At 36.6% G+C, this 14,738-nt stretch overlaps 1 protein-coding gene across 9 annotated transcripts in view; it reads right to left on the reverse strand.

The window, feature by feature from the left end:
- The window catches only part of cacnb2b (calcium channel, voltage-dependent, beta 2b), a 34,761-nt gene that overhangs the window by 8,041 nt on the left and 11,982 nt on the right, over positions 1-14,738 (reverse strand). For 6 of the 9 annotated variants that reach the window (XM_081694626.1, XM_027014560.3, XM_027014552.3 and 3 more), the window contains exons 2-7: positions 7,562-7,639; positions 1,133-1,255; positions 872-1,011; positions 639-700; positions 352-374; positions 69-149 (exon numbers count right to left, since the gene is read on the reverse strand). In XM_081694626.1, coding sequence (XP_081550752.1) covers positions 69-149; positions 352-374; positions 639-700; positions 872-1,011; positions 1,133-1,255; positions 7,562-7,639 — 507 coding nt within the window. Of the gene's footprint in view, positions 1-68; positions 150-351; positions 375-638; positions 701-831; positions 1,256-7,460; positions 7,640-14,738 lie in introns of those variants that run through there. The other 3 variants (XM_081694628.1, XM_081694629.1, XM_081694630.1) reach the window with 3 other exon arrangements.

A 14,738-nucleotide genomic window follows, 5' to 3' on the forward strand; every position in this document is an offset into this window, starting at 1 on the left:
GAAGCCAAAAATCAAGAACTGAGAGGGTTCTGACCACTCCCTGGTGATAATGGTAAACGGGCTGTTACCTCATAGCCCTTGAGAGAAGGTCCCATCAGAACAACAGGACGCATAGAAGGCACTACATCATATGCTGCTAAAAGCTCCCCCTGCAGGAAGGGGGAAGTGCAGGAAAATTATGCTTTGAACTCTGAATGTTTTAATGTTATTAATTAAGATGACTGTGTGTGTGTGTGTGTGTGTGTGTGTGTGTGTGTGTGTGTGTGTGTGTGTGTGTGTGTGTGGGTGTGTATGCTGCAAGTACTATGCTGTATCACAGTCTACCAAATATGCCTTCACATATTTACTTACCGATTTCTTCTTTACTTGCTGAACTGTGATGTCGGAGAGAATAAAAATGACATTTGGTGCCAGAATATAAAATAGTAATGTGGCTCATTTTCTCATATATTTGCCCTATTTAAATCCACAATCTGTGTTATTTAATGTTATTAGAATTGTTAATGAAGAGTGAGGCAAACATGATGAAGTAATGATGTTTGATCTAATCTAATTAGCACATTAATGGATATGGCATAAGGCTATAATGCTGTGGCCTCCAGTGAGTTGACCTTGCCCACTGATTCATTTGAACTCGCCTGTTGTAGGAGGTGTGATTTTCTTCGAGTTCATATCATCTTTGGCAGCACTAGCTGCTTTGCTGAAAAGAAAAATGGGCGATTTTGTCACGATAAATTCGAACCCTCTGCAGATATCGCCAGTATGTCAACTTAAATCTTTATATTCCTATGCAAATGCTTTCACATCTATCCAATTTGTCAAGGTGCTTGCCATATTGGATGGAATGCTTTGTAAGGAACAGGTTGTGTACTTGGCTAGAGCTTTGGCTGCCTTCCTGGCGTGCACCTCTCTCCTGATGAGAATGGTCTCCAGGTTGACTGGGCTCGGGATGAAGCCCACCTCCCCTCCCTCTTTTACTGGCCGGCCAATCCACCAGTCATTATTAAATTTCTGAAAAATAGCAAGATGGCTTATGACTAGTAATGGCATCTCACTAAAGCCAATAACTTCAGGCCAAACCTCTCGACAGGACCTTAAGAGGTCTGCTGGGTGGTGTCTACGGCTCCCTCACTTCTTTGACATGCAGGAAGTCTTTAGCCTCAAAGGAAACTCCATGTCCTGGTATAGGAACGTTGTCATCATCGGCGGGAGTGTATGTGTAGTTTGTACGCACTGCAAATGCAACAGGCTTATACTGCCAAAAAGGAACAGACAAAACACAGTCAAAATGGTAAAACAGTTTCTTGATTCACAACATGTAATTATGAAACATTTTATTTTCTGGAAAAAAAATATATTCTGACATAAAAGGTGGAGAGTAGTGTTGAGAAAAGAGGAAGGCTTTCAGTAGTCTGTGATGAACAAAGACCAAATACACTGTAAATGTATACGAAGTTGTACACAAGTTAGTGTGGGGGTGAGTGAACTTAGAATAGCAGTGGGCACTGAGACAGAAACACTGCTGAGCAATCTTATACTTGTGCTGCATCTGCCTTGGCATACCACTAAAAGCTTTAAATCCCTTACTTTTTTTTTTTTCAGTTTTGCTCACTGAAGGACCATGTCATTTCTTTTCACAGCCATGTTCAACCACCTTCCTGTTAGCCTGTTTATTTTGACTACATTATTATATTTTCACCTTGGAAAAATGGAATTGGAAATGGAATTTAATAACAGTAGTTGTATTAAATACAAATTAATAACAGTCATTTTAATTAAACTTTATTCCTTATCATGAGTTACTGTGAAATTCTGGGTTACATGGCATTTCATTTATAATGTACACTGGTAGGCATTTAGAATGAAGGAGAAATCACAAATTTTATGCAAAGTTCATGTCTATTTTTAAACAAATTGATGACGAATAATTTAGCTGAAAACAAAACAAAACATTGCTTTGAATGTCCAAACAGGCTTTAATTTTTATTTAAACAATGGAAAAACAACAGCAACAAAACAGCCCAGGTAGGTTTTAAGATGTCTAGCTCCTGTGTTAGGATTTATGGTATATTTATAGCATATCATTTTATCATTAAACATTTTACATTTACACTTGCTGTGACCCTGAATTACATCATAGGTGACAAATCATTAGGAAGTTACATCCCTAGTCAAGAGTGTGCCACTGTCTCCAGTGTCTCTTCTCTGTATGGCTTAACCCCCTGATGCTCCATGGACATATGGTCCAGCCTCTTCTTCCTCACTCAGGAAACTAGCTTGGAGTTTGTAGGTTAAAGGGGAGCATGTGTTCAGGTAGGTAAAAGAGACTTGTGAGCAAGTGCAGCACCATTAAATGCTTTATGTTAATGACTTTGAGGGAGGAAAATGACAATAAATACTTTTAAGGAATCACCAACATGCCGTATTATGTCCCTTCATGCACAATGTCAAAATATTGTGTATTGCCCTTGGTTTTGTATGCATAGCAATATACACGTGGAAAAACACACCAGCCGTTCAACTAGTACATGGTACTCCACTGCTGTGCTCCCTTCGTTGGCTTCCAGTAGCTGCACACATCAGATTTAAAACCTTGATGCTTGCCTACAAAGGCAAAAATGGACCAGCCCCTTCATACATGAGGTTAACGGTCAAAGCTCGATTCGTACCTCGAATACTTCGAACCTCAAGTACGGCTCGACTTGAAATACCGTGCTTTGGGTCTCATGGAAGACAAGCATGGAGACTATTTTCTGTCCTGGATCCAAGGTGGTGGAATGAACTTCCACTTGCTGTCCAGACAGCAGAGTCCCTTGCAGTCTTCAAACGCAGACTGAAGACCCATCTATTTGTGGTATATTTAAATGACCACTGACCCTTCTCCTACATTGACTAACTAAATCAGTACTTATTGTAGGGTATTGTTTATTACACTGATGTGGTCTAACAAACTTTAGTACTTATTGTTTATTGCACTTATCATTGTTTAAGAGAGACCTTATGTATTTTGTACTTATAGGCATCAGCAGTGGTCCCTGTATTTCTACAGTATTCTAGATCATTGGTATATTGGACTCTAACTTACTGCACTGGCCAGGATGTATTCTGAGTAAATGACAAAGCACTTTTGTAAGTCGCTCTGGATAAGAGCGTCTGCTAAATGCCGTAAATTTAAACGTAGTACATCTGTCTTTGCTGTAAATGTGCATGCACAAATGCAAGCATATTGCTTTCACTCACAGCTCACACAACCTAAAATATTTAATGTTTACAACAAGGACAAATGTGGCAATCGAGCTGTTAATTGCTTCATTTTAGAAGGTGAAAAAGGGCAAGCTGACTGAAATAGGACAACACACTCCCTGTTCAGTGAATTAATTAAAACCCACCTTAGGGAGTATGTTAATGGAGGTGTTCACTGACTCTTCAAAAACTTCAGAGACTGGAATCTGGAACTACAGGGAACTGCTGGTCAGATTCAAAGTCTAGGTGATACGTTTAGGGTTTTCTGTTGGGTTTTTTGTCATTTGTCACATTTAGCTAGAAGGGCCTTATTAGCGTTCAAATGTTTACAAACAAACAAACAAAAGGCAAGCTATGAAGTCAGAGCAAAACATCTTTTGCTGATTTTGCTCTGATTTTTTCACAGGAAAATCACACCTCCAAAAGTAATGGGGCAAAATTTGTGTTAGTGAAATTTGGTATCACGTTCTGTGTACATTGTACATTGTACACAATGTACATTGTACATTGTCTACATACATACATACACAACCATATACATTGTACATTGTGTATATAAACATAATGTACATACATTGTTGTACATATATAGAATATATATTCCTCTATGCACCCCTGTTTTCTTTTTCCTCAGTTTGGACAGAGCACTCTCAACCATTTCACTACGAGTTATATTGTGTATGACTATGTATGTGACAAATAAACCAAACTTGACTTGACTTGACTGTGGGTAAAAGTTTGAAACAATTAGGCTATTTAGACATATTTAAAAGTAAATTCTTGATGATTTCACAAAATTATTTTGAAATTTAGTTCCCGATTTTAAACCTTTTGTCTCTCAGAACATGAAAGAAAGTTCTTATAGGCTATAACTTGTGTGTCCTAACTTGAGCACAACTTAGATATTAAATATTCGATGCCTGCTGTATGTCAAATTTTCTATTAGCCATATTTATAAGATCTCCAAGTACACAAGTTAATGAGCCTGTTCTTGACCCTGCTACCTCTGATCTCCCTTTGCTTATCCTTTTGGTTGTGTGTCTGTGCACCTAAGGGCAAATTTATCTAGCATGTAATTCTTGACTTTCATTTTCAATATACTAGGACTACAGTCAGTGTTCAGAGTTAAATTTATAGTTAGTTAGTGTTCACATATTAGCGTTGTGATTATTAACTAACTGCTATCATTAACATTAGCCTTGTTAGGTATACTGTGTGTACATGTCTATAAGCTTGGGTTTATGGATGCATAATAATGAATAGTGTTACTTATTGGTATTAAGCTTGTTTAGCTCATAGCTTACATGCTAAGATGTGCACCACCATATGAGTTTATCAGCTAAGATGTGTGCCATTTGATTGGTTCTGCCTTTAGAACCTCACATGGCTCAATCCACTGACGGTACAATCCACTTTAAAAATTTATATCTGTACTTGGGATGTTACATTAACCCCAAATGGGTTGAGGAGTATAATCAGTCAATACAAAAATAAACTGTAACACTTTACATTAAGTGTTGACTAACTAACATAATAATGCATTAGCTAACATGAACAAGACAAAAAGTAACACATTAAAAAGAATGAACTAATATTAACTAAGCATATAACCACTGCATTAATTTATGCTGTTTTCATATGAAATATTGACTAATTAACATTAAGTAATGCATTTGATTACACGAACGGCAAGTGAGGTACTTCATTAATAATGGTTAACCAATGTCAAGTAAACATGTTACAATTACATTAGTTCCTGTTCTTGTATTTTATTCATGTGCAGCAGTTATACAGAATGGTTGGAAAAGCTGTCTTAAGTAATATCTTAATTGGCTGGAATGACACTCAAGCAGTGGAAGCTACTAATTTGTTTCCACTGTATTCTTGAGTGATAAAACATTTACTTCAGCCTAATGCTGTTCTTTCAGTTCCATTCAGTCATTAAAGTTTAGTTGCTTGTCGGGGTTTCATTGTGTCATAGTTCATTGTTGAGGTGGTTCAGCTCCTTTTTCACCTGTTTGTTGCTTGCTTTTGCTTAATGTTACCATGCATATGAGTGAGTGTGAATTTGAAATTTTTTAGGAAGTCATCATGCATTTAGAAACTGTGAATATAAACATGACTGTATAAACAGCATTTTTTAAAAACAAATAATGCCTTTGTAATGCATTACTAACATCTATTAAACATTACTAAACATAGACAATATTGGTTTTCACTTGACATCAGATATATTAAATTCACTGAACAAGACGTTATAAATGTTAGTAATCACGATTGGCCCCTCCTCAGCATCCTGTCATCATGGTAATCCTGTCTCATGCTTTTCTTTACTCCCTTGTTTTGGTTCCATTCCTGTTCCCGTCCTGGTTTTGGTTTTCTCTGTCTCATTTGTATCACCTATTCATTATTAGGTCTCATTAGTACATGTAAATATACCTTGTTTGTTCAGTCATCTTGCTGGTCATTGTGATTCCATGCATCTGTCGTGTTTGCGCTGCCTGTTGTTAATCTAGCCTCTCTTAGGTTTGCTGTTCTTAGTTGGATGTACTAAGCCCTGTCTTATTTAATCTATCTGTGGTATTTGTTCTATCCTGTTGTGTTATATCCTGTTTTTTGTGTTCGTTTCATTGTTATCTTCTTTGTTATGTCTAGAATTCGTGTTGGACGTTTATCTGTTACGGACTACCATGAATATGACCCTGATTTTGGATTTGTCCTTGATAAATCTCGCTCCTCTCAGCGTGTGTGTCTGCTTCACAATTGCTCCACGTCACACAGCATATATTTGGGTATTAATCAAATGTGGGTATTAAAGTCTCTACCCAGCTGTCAGAGCTACTATTATAACTGATGACCTTCAATGTAGCATGAACCTTACATGATCCCTTATTGGCAGAATTTGCAAAATTACAATATTAGCAATAATAACTATTTTCAATTACTCCTATTCAACCCATTTTAGCCTAGCTTAAATGCTTAAACTCCATTATCCCCAAATTTTACTGGAAAAACAAACACCAAGAATTAAACTAACCATGTTACAAAAATCTAAAACGCATGGAGGTACTGAAGCAGTCTTTTCAGTCTTTTTTTCGAATAATCACCTACAGTACATCATCAAATGGATAAAGCCCATTCACTCAGACGAACCTTGGAGGGAAATGGACCAATACCTAACCAGTGAAATCCAAATCTCAGACTTACTGTTTATCAGCTTAATACTCAAACACCTCCCTGTTTAACATGACTGTATTGCACTTAATACAGTACCAAAATATTCAAAGAGTACCCTACCATTCACACACTGCATACAAAAATGATTTAAAATGGGATTCATAGACTTCAAAATATGCTCACTACATACCCCTGATAACTACACTCATGCAATACAGTACTGTTAATTAACCACAGTACTGTAGAGCCCATCCCACTACCCCTATCTCTCTGTCTGTTAGGAGACATATAATTATCAAAGTAAGATTAAAAAGGAAAACAGCAGAATACTTCTCATAGCACTAACTATCATCATAAAAAGAGCCCAGATGAACTAGAAATCGAGGAAGACTAAACTTTACTCACTGGAAAAACTTACATATAGATTATATATCAATGGATCACTAAAAACACAAAAAATCTAATTCATTTCGACCTGGTCAACATTCATGAAATTCCTACAGTAATATTCCAAATTCAGATTCAACTACACCCATTAAGGAACAATAAAAGCCCTCCAAACAATTACCAGAATTTAGTAATCTTCTGCTGGACTCAGTTCTCTTAAAAATTCATACATACACAACCACTCCACATATCTGATCTTTCCATAAACCACCACACACAAACATCAAATAATAGTATTAAGAACAGTTATTATCTGTAGATTGACATATGTATAAATGTTGAATGCCAAATATGTATACACTCATTTTTATTATTATTTGTTTCCTTTATTTGGTTCTTTTTATATTTTTATTTTATTTTGTTATTATTGTTGTTTTGTGTTATTATTTATTTTTCTTTCTCTATATCCCCCACCTTATTGATGACCTCAAAGATTCATGAAATATGTATTATTATCAACCAAGAATTACAGGTTCTCCAAAGGGTGGCAGGCAAAAAAAGTAATGGAAAGTAATCTGATTGTGTAGTTATATTCAGCTCAAATTACACAAGCTTTATTTGTATAACTTCATAATAATGTAGAGGTACTCAACTTGTACAGAGGAACAGAAGACAAGCTATTGGCCAGTAATACAGACCTGACTAAGACATAGCAAGCTGCTGTCTGTCTTGAGTCTGTACAGTTATAGTGTACCTTGGCCTTCTCAAGCTGAACCTGAGCATTCTTCTCCTTTTCCTCAGTGGCCAATGAGTCCTGACGGTCCGCCGCACCCTGACAAAAAAATAAATAAAATAAAATAACACAAGCAAAAGTAATGAATTGCGATGGTGACAAATCACATGATACACCCAAGAAAAACAAAACATAAATATACAAGAGAAAGAGGAAGATAAAACAGTGGTCTTCAATGAAACCTGACAGAAATTGTTTGTTGGATACAGGGAGTGGCGCGGTTAGTAGCAACTTGATAACACAAAATTCAGTTTCCTAGATTTGCTGGACAATTCTATCCATAGATAGAATTCATATGCAGATGCAATTACACCTTTTCTAAAAGGAATGTCTTATCTTGTTAGTCTGCATTGACAAAGATGTAGTAGTTCTCCTGTCCAGTTTTTGGGTTGCAATGCTCCTGCTCCTCACCAAGTCCAGTCTGATGTGTCTGGTGTCTGGTGTTACCCCTGCTCCAGAATTACCTATTTGTCTCTGCCCATGTTCTGCTCCTTGTGTCACCCCTGGTTCAGGTGCTCAACACCTTACATCATCTCTAAAAATCCTCCTGCACTCACATCCTGCACTCTCATCGCTAACATTACATATTGCTCCATATAGACATTACAATGCTAACATCAACTTATAGTATGGGATAAGCAAGATGGTTTAAACCTACTTCAAATAAACCTTACCTAATATTACTCTAGGTAAGTATACATTTTACCCAAATAAATGAAATACTTTGGAATATTAAATCTCTCATAACCAACATCAATAAGTATAAGGGTTTACTAAGGGTTCAATAAGCATAGCATTTCCACCAAACAACCTTGGAAAGATGTAATAATTTTAAAAATAATGCGGCAAGATCTACTGCAGCACAGACTCAAAGGTTAGGGTTAGCTATTCAATCCCCAGTTTCTTTCTTTCATTCTCCTTACTTTATGTTTGAGAAAGTTAATAAAAATGTTAGGTTTGACATCTGTATGATTACAATCATTAGATACCTCACAAAAACAGATGGTGTGATGTCTGCAGGACAAAGCTGCCATCGTTCTCTGCCATACTCCTCATTAAGAGATACAGGTGTGTGTTTGTGAGTCTGTTTGGTGTTCCAGTCAGGCTTACAAGGTCTTTTCCTGGGCTTTGGCACAACTGTTTCAAGTTTCAAAACAGTTTCTTAAAGCCAAGAAAACTATTTATTTTAATTATACATGGAATATCTTACAAGATGAATTAATGAGTTATGAATAACAGCTAAAAACTACAAATCCCATGAGATGGCCACTCTATGGCACAAAGTTTAATTATAATCTGGTCACAATCTGATTGGGCGTTTAAGTCTAACCAATGAACCCTTTTACTGTTATTTAGCAGCACATTAGCTCCACGGTACCCGTGTTAGGTAAATACACTGGTTATCGCCACGATAATAAAATGTGATTCTTATCACATTAGGCAGTACTGACAAAAATAAAATCCCTGGGCTAAATAAAACGTATGGTGAAATCCTTCATCATACATTTTATATCTAAGGCAGTGGGCTTTTGCATTCCTAGGAAGTATGTCTCAAAACAACTCAGTCGTATAGTATAACCTGTGACAGACACCTATTGTACTATGAGTGTACTGTGATTAAGCCATATTCAAAAAAAGAGATTTATCAGGGTTTTTAATTGCTTAAACTATCTGTGTTTAAGCCTACTTATATGCAAAGTAGGCTTATATATATATATATATATATATATATATATATATATATATATATATATATATATATATATACAGTTTTAAAGTTAAATCTATTAATGTTTTGATATATGTGATTATGAATTAGGATACACAATTTTAAAGGTATGGGTTGAAAAACTGTCACGGAACACACCCCTCTCACTGTCAAGTGGTACGGCCTGCCACATGCAGTGGGAGTTAATTGTTTGTCTTGTTTGTAACCACACCCATGTTTAGCACACCTGCACCTGGTTTAGTCTTGTTATGTTGTCCGCATTTAAATGGATGTAGGCATGCGCTTAGTTGTCGGTCATTGCCTCTGTTCACGTTCACAGTAATTGTTCATGTTTGTGCCTTTCGTCCACCATCTCAATGCCTGTGTTTGTGTTCACCGCTTGTGTTAGATGTGAATGCCGATGTGTTCAATGTTCCTCAATAAATGTCTGTCTCTGTCGAGTGATTCTGTACGTCCTGCTCCTTTCCCTGTGGCACTCAGGCCATTACAAAAATCTTTTAAGTGCATTGTGAAACCATTAAAACAAGGCAAAATGTATAGCGGCACTGGCCAGGGGTCCAGAGAATGTTAATAGTAATTCATACTAACTGTCTCCATGCTTTGACGTGAGATGTTTGAAAGGATTCAGTAGTAGCTTTCATCCATACGATAAGGAGTAGGTTAACATTTTTACAGTACATTTTTATTCTTTGATTTTTGATGCTATTGTGAGATAGGTCGGAGACCCACTATACTTGCAAATGATTACACCATTAAGTGTGAGCAGCAAAAACCCTAATGTGGAAAAATAGTACTAAATGAATTGATTTGATAAGTTCATTTTATTTGAGAAATATGGTAAGAACATGTATGCATAACACTTCGTCCTTGGAGAGACTAAACAACAAATATGAATAAAACAATCTAGACAATAGAAATGGTATGTAATAAAAAGAGAGATTTCATGGGAGAAGAAGAGAGAGGGCTCTATCCCCTGAGGAGTCAGGAGCTGTGTTTTTGTTTACTCATGTCTGCCACAGACGTCTGCTCACCCAGCACCAAGTCTTCTGCCACTAAGTGTCATGCAGCATGCTAAACTAAATCCTGCTGAATTATTAAAGAATGCCCCACAGAAGAATTCTGTGTCCACAGCTCTCCAAACCTATACTTAAAGCCTAATTCAATTACATGGACAGCAGATAGTGAATTTCCACAGGAGTTATTCCAGGTAGGTTCCATTTCAATGTTGCACTTCCAGACGATTCTAAATATGTAATTGTAAGCTTGGCTGTCTAAGCCAGGCACCAGTGTGTTCCCTCACACATAGTGGTTGTGATTCTGGCAACTAGCTAAACTCTGGAAAATCATAGGGTTTTGAGAATTAATATAATGTCCTTGGAAAAAAAAGACATTAGGTGAAGAGTTCAATTAAGGCTCCAGAAAATTCAAGGATATTGAAGACTGTCATAGCAAACATATTTGCTACCCTATAACAGTGGCCTGTGAACTTGCTTTCTGTCATAATAGATAGATAGATAGATAGATAGATAGATAGATAGATAGATAGATAGATAGATAGATAGATAGATAGATGTTCAATGTTGTTCAAAGTAAAAAATCTGTGCTAATTTAGATGCCAATCACTGGATAATTTCCATTTTTCAGGCCATTTTCTGTAAACCCTTTCGATGGTTTTACATGAAAATCCCAGGAGATCAGCAGTTTCTGAAATACAGCCCATCTAGCACCAACAAACAAAGTCATGCTCAGAGTCAATGAAATCACCTTTCTTTCCCAGTAGGTCAAACTTCAGCAGGTCGTCTTAAGCATGTCTACATCTAAATGCATTGACTTGCTGCCATGTGATTGACTGATTAGATATTTCCATTAATGAGCAGTTGAACAGGTGTACCTAATAAAGTGGCAGGTGAGTGAATACAGGTTTGCTATTGTCTCTGAAGTAGCATTTCATGCCACTCTCCCTCTCTATTCTTTCTCTTTCTTCTTTTGAGTTTCAAGCAGCTGCAATGTCGTTCCCCGGAAAACTTCACATCATTGTAATTTACTGTCATCCATGTCCCCTAGGTAACTTAATCAATGAGCTTGACCCACTCCTGAGTCAATTCCCCATTGATAGCAATCTACCCATTCTCCTCGGTGACTGCTACAGTCAGACCTACTGTAGCCATCTTGTCTCCTACTGCTGCTCTTTCCACCCAAGGAGGCTGAGCTTTCTCTTGACACTTTGTACTCTTAAGGTGGTGTATAAATATACAATATAAATACATTTGAGTTGACTTGATTTGCTGTTGTGACCATTTGACCTCACTCTCATCCAGTCTCCTCTCATTCACAGAACAGGCAACGTTCTGGACCTGATATTCTGCTGACCTCCCTAGCACTGGACATCACAGTCACATCCACCTCTCAAATCATCACTTTCTCCCTCTCTCTCTCCCCCACTCCCCCTCCTTCTGTCACAACCTGTGCATCCTTCCATCCTTCCCTCCGCCCCTGCTTCTACTATCTTGTCGACCCTTCCTCACCCCCACTCTTTTTCTTTTCTCCTCTGAGTACAGCTACTAATACTTTCCACTCTACACTCTCCTCATCAGTGAATCTTCTGTGCCCTCTTTCCATCAGATCTACAAGATCTGCCTGCCCCCTAACTTTCAGATGTACTGTGTCTCAACCAATTAGAACTAAGAACTGCAGAGAGACAGTGGAGGAAATCTCAACTAGACACAGACCATCACTCATACCAATTTCTTCTTTCCAGGATCTAACTGGTAGTAACATCTGCAAAATTATTCTACTACAGAAAAAATAGAATCATCAACATCTGATCCATGTAAGCTCTTCACTATTTCTTCTTCTCTCCTTAACCCTCCCCTTCCTCTCTTACCTCAGAGGATTTCATCACCTTCTTTGAGGAGAAGGTTGCAAGAATATGCCATCCAAGTCCAAAGCCTGATCTATGCCTCGAGCACTTCGATCTTGAACTACAGCTTAGCTTGAAATGCCATCCTTCAAAGTCCCTCACTGTCTTCAAACGCAGACTGAAGACAGTATTAAAATTGTCACTAATCCTAAACTTACTGAAATATAACATTATCTTGCAATAGCCTGAATTGTACTACTATTGATTGAACCCTCTTAGCAATTATTGTTGTATTTATTACATTAACAGCATTTAGCTGATGTTTTTATCCAAAGCAAATTACAGTTATGACTAAGTACAACTTGAGCAATTGAGGGTTAAGGGCCTTGCTCAGGTGCCCAACAGGGGCAGTGCTTGAACCAGCTGTCTGATTACTAGTCAAGTACCTAAACCACAGAGCTACCAATGCCCATTTATCATATGCACTTAAAATATTCATTTTGCAATTGTTTCTAGGTATCAACATTTACTCTTGTATCTAGCAGTACCTTAGGGAAATGGTATCTTGGACTATAACCTATATTATTGGCTAGAATGCATTTTATGAGTAGATGACAAAGCACTTTTTAAAGTTTCTTTGGATAAGAGTGTCTGCTAAATGCCATAAATGTAAATGTATACATTGATCTGCCAATAATTAACATTTCTTAGGGGGCTTTTTGTGTCATTTACTTGCTTATTCTGAAAACTGTTAATTTTATCTACTACTGTGTTCAGCCACTATTACAATGCTTTATGATATAAGAAATATATCATAAATAATATGATATATAATAAGACCCATAAATGATAGGACAACTCATCTCTTAATAAATTCTGAATGACAAACATTAACTTCTGAAAATTAGGCAGGACGACTCATACTGATGACCATTAGTTGCAAAGTTGCACTCATTATATCTACACCATTTTTACTATATTAGTAAGAATTAGAAATATAATATAATTAGTAAGGATGAAAAAAATATCATGTGTTGTCACTAACTTCAGAAAATTAACATGAGTAAGATGTTATAGACTTCACCTGTGGCAAGTATAGCTACTAGTGGGATTATAACAAGGTTTTAAAGAGGCAATATGCAGGGATGCCCTCACTCCCCACATCTATTTGTCATATTCATAAAACCATTAGCTGCAACAATGTCAAAATGAGAAAATCAAAGGAATTCATACATAAAAGACCTATAATAAAATTAGTCTATATGCAGATGAAATTTCAGATTAATTGGTTTTATTTAATCAGTTCAGATTAACACCATTAATTGGTCCAAATCCACTAATTCATCACATATTTGGGCATCAAAATTTCACCCCGGCTGTCAGAGTTACCCAGTTTCAATTACAACCTTCGTCTCAAAATAATAAATGAGGATCTCCAACAGTGATCTCCAATTTATTCTCAATGACACCTATTCAATATTCAATGACACCTATTCAGATAAAGTTTTCTGATCAAATAAGTGAAAATTATGTCCTTTACCATTCCAGTACTAACTGTGTTAGTGTATGGTGCCAGAATAAAGAGACTGCAGAATAAAGCTTTCTGCATGACTTTGATTTTATTATGTGAATATATTCATACTTATAATCTACCAAAATGGCTCATTTAAATGTATTTTAGAACTAGCAGGTTATCCGGTATACAAATAAAACACTGCTGAACATGACATCCTGCAGTTTAAATTGATGTCTAATTGTTGATAAAGATTATGGTTTGATTAAGGCTGCTAATAAGATGTATACTATTGTTATAATAATTATTAGCATTATTATTGGTAGTTGTTATGTAATGTTGTTGTCATTGTTGTTGTTGATGACAATCATGAAATAGTTGTCACTATGGTTATAAGATCCTGGAAAAGCTGTAACCCAACTTCCCTTGATGCTGCCCAGTACACAACATGTTCATCATAGTGGGAAACCTGGATAAGACATTTTAAGTAGTCAGCACAAATCTCTCTCTTACACTTTCTCTCTGTCACAGTGCCACAAATTGTATTTAAAACATACAGTATTTTCATTCCATTAACTGTAAGACCACCAATAGTAATTGCAACTGAGACAAAAAAAAATGTGCAGACAACAAGGTCACATTGCCCTGATGAAAGAACACTCATGGCAGGTTTTACCTACTGGGTAATCAGACTCTACACAGGGATATTGGGACCTGGAACCTTAATGCTTTCTGTCACTGCTTAACACTAATAAAGCCTTATTAGCGTTAAGCTGTGACAGAAGGCAATAAGGTTCCTTTCCCAATGACAGTTCCTAAGAGGCATTTGCTATTCTTAATATCTGGAACCTACTGCAGAGTCTTGGACACAATAACAATAGTTCTTATCTTGTATATACAAAATAATATACTTGGGGGTAGAGGCTAGGAATCTTGACAGTATTTCAACACTTTTAAAAGTTAGAACAACTATTTATTTAAAACAATCCTATTTATAGTCAAGTCTGCAGATAATGTTGTTAATAACCAGAGCCAG

Source organism: Electrophorus electricus, chromosome 13, assembly GCF_041902795.1.
Source record: "Electrophorus electricus isolate QZ-2024a chromosome 13, ASM4190279v1, whole genome shotgun sequence".
Classification (NCBI taxonomy): domain Eukaryota; kingdom Metazoa; phylum Chordata; class Actinopteri; order Gymnotiformes; family Gymnotidae; genus Electrophorus; species Electrophorus electricus.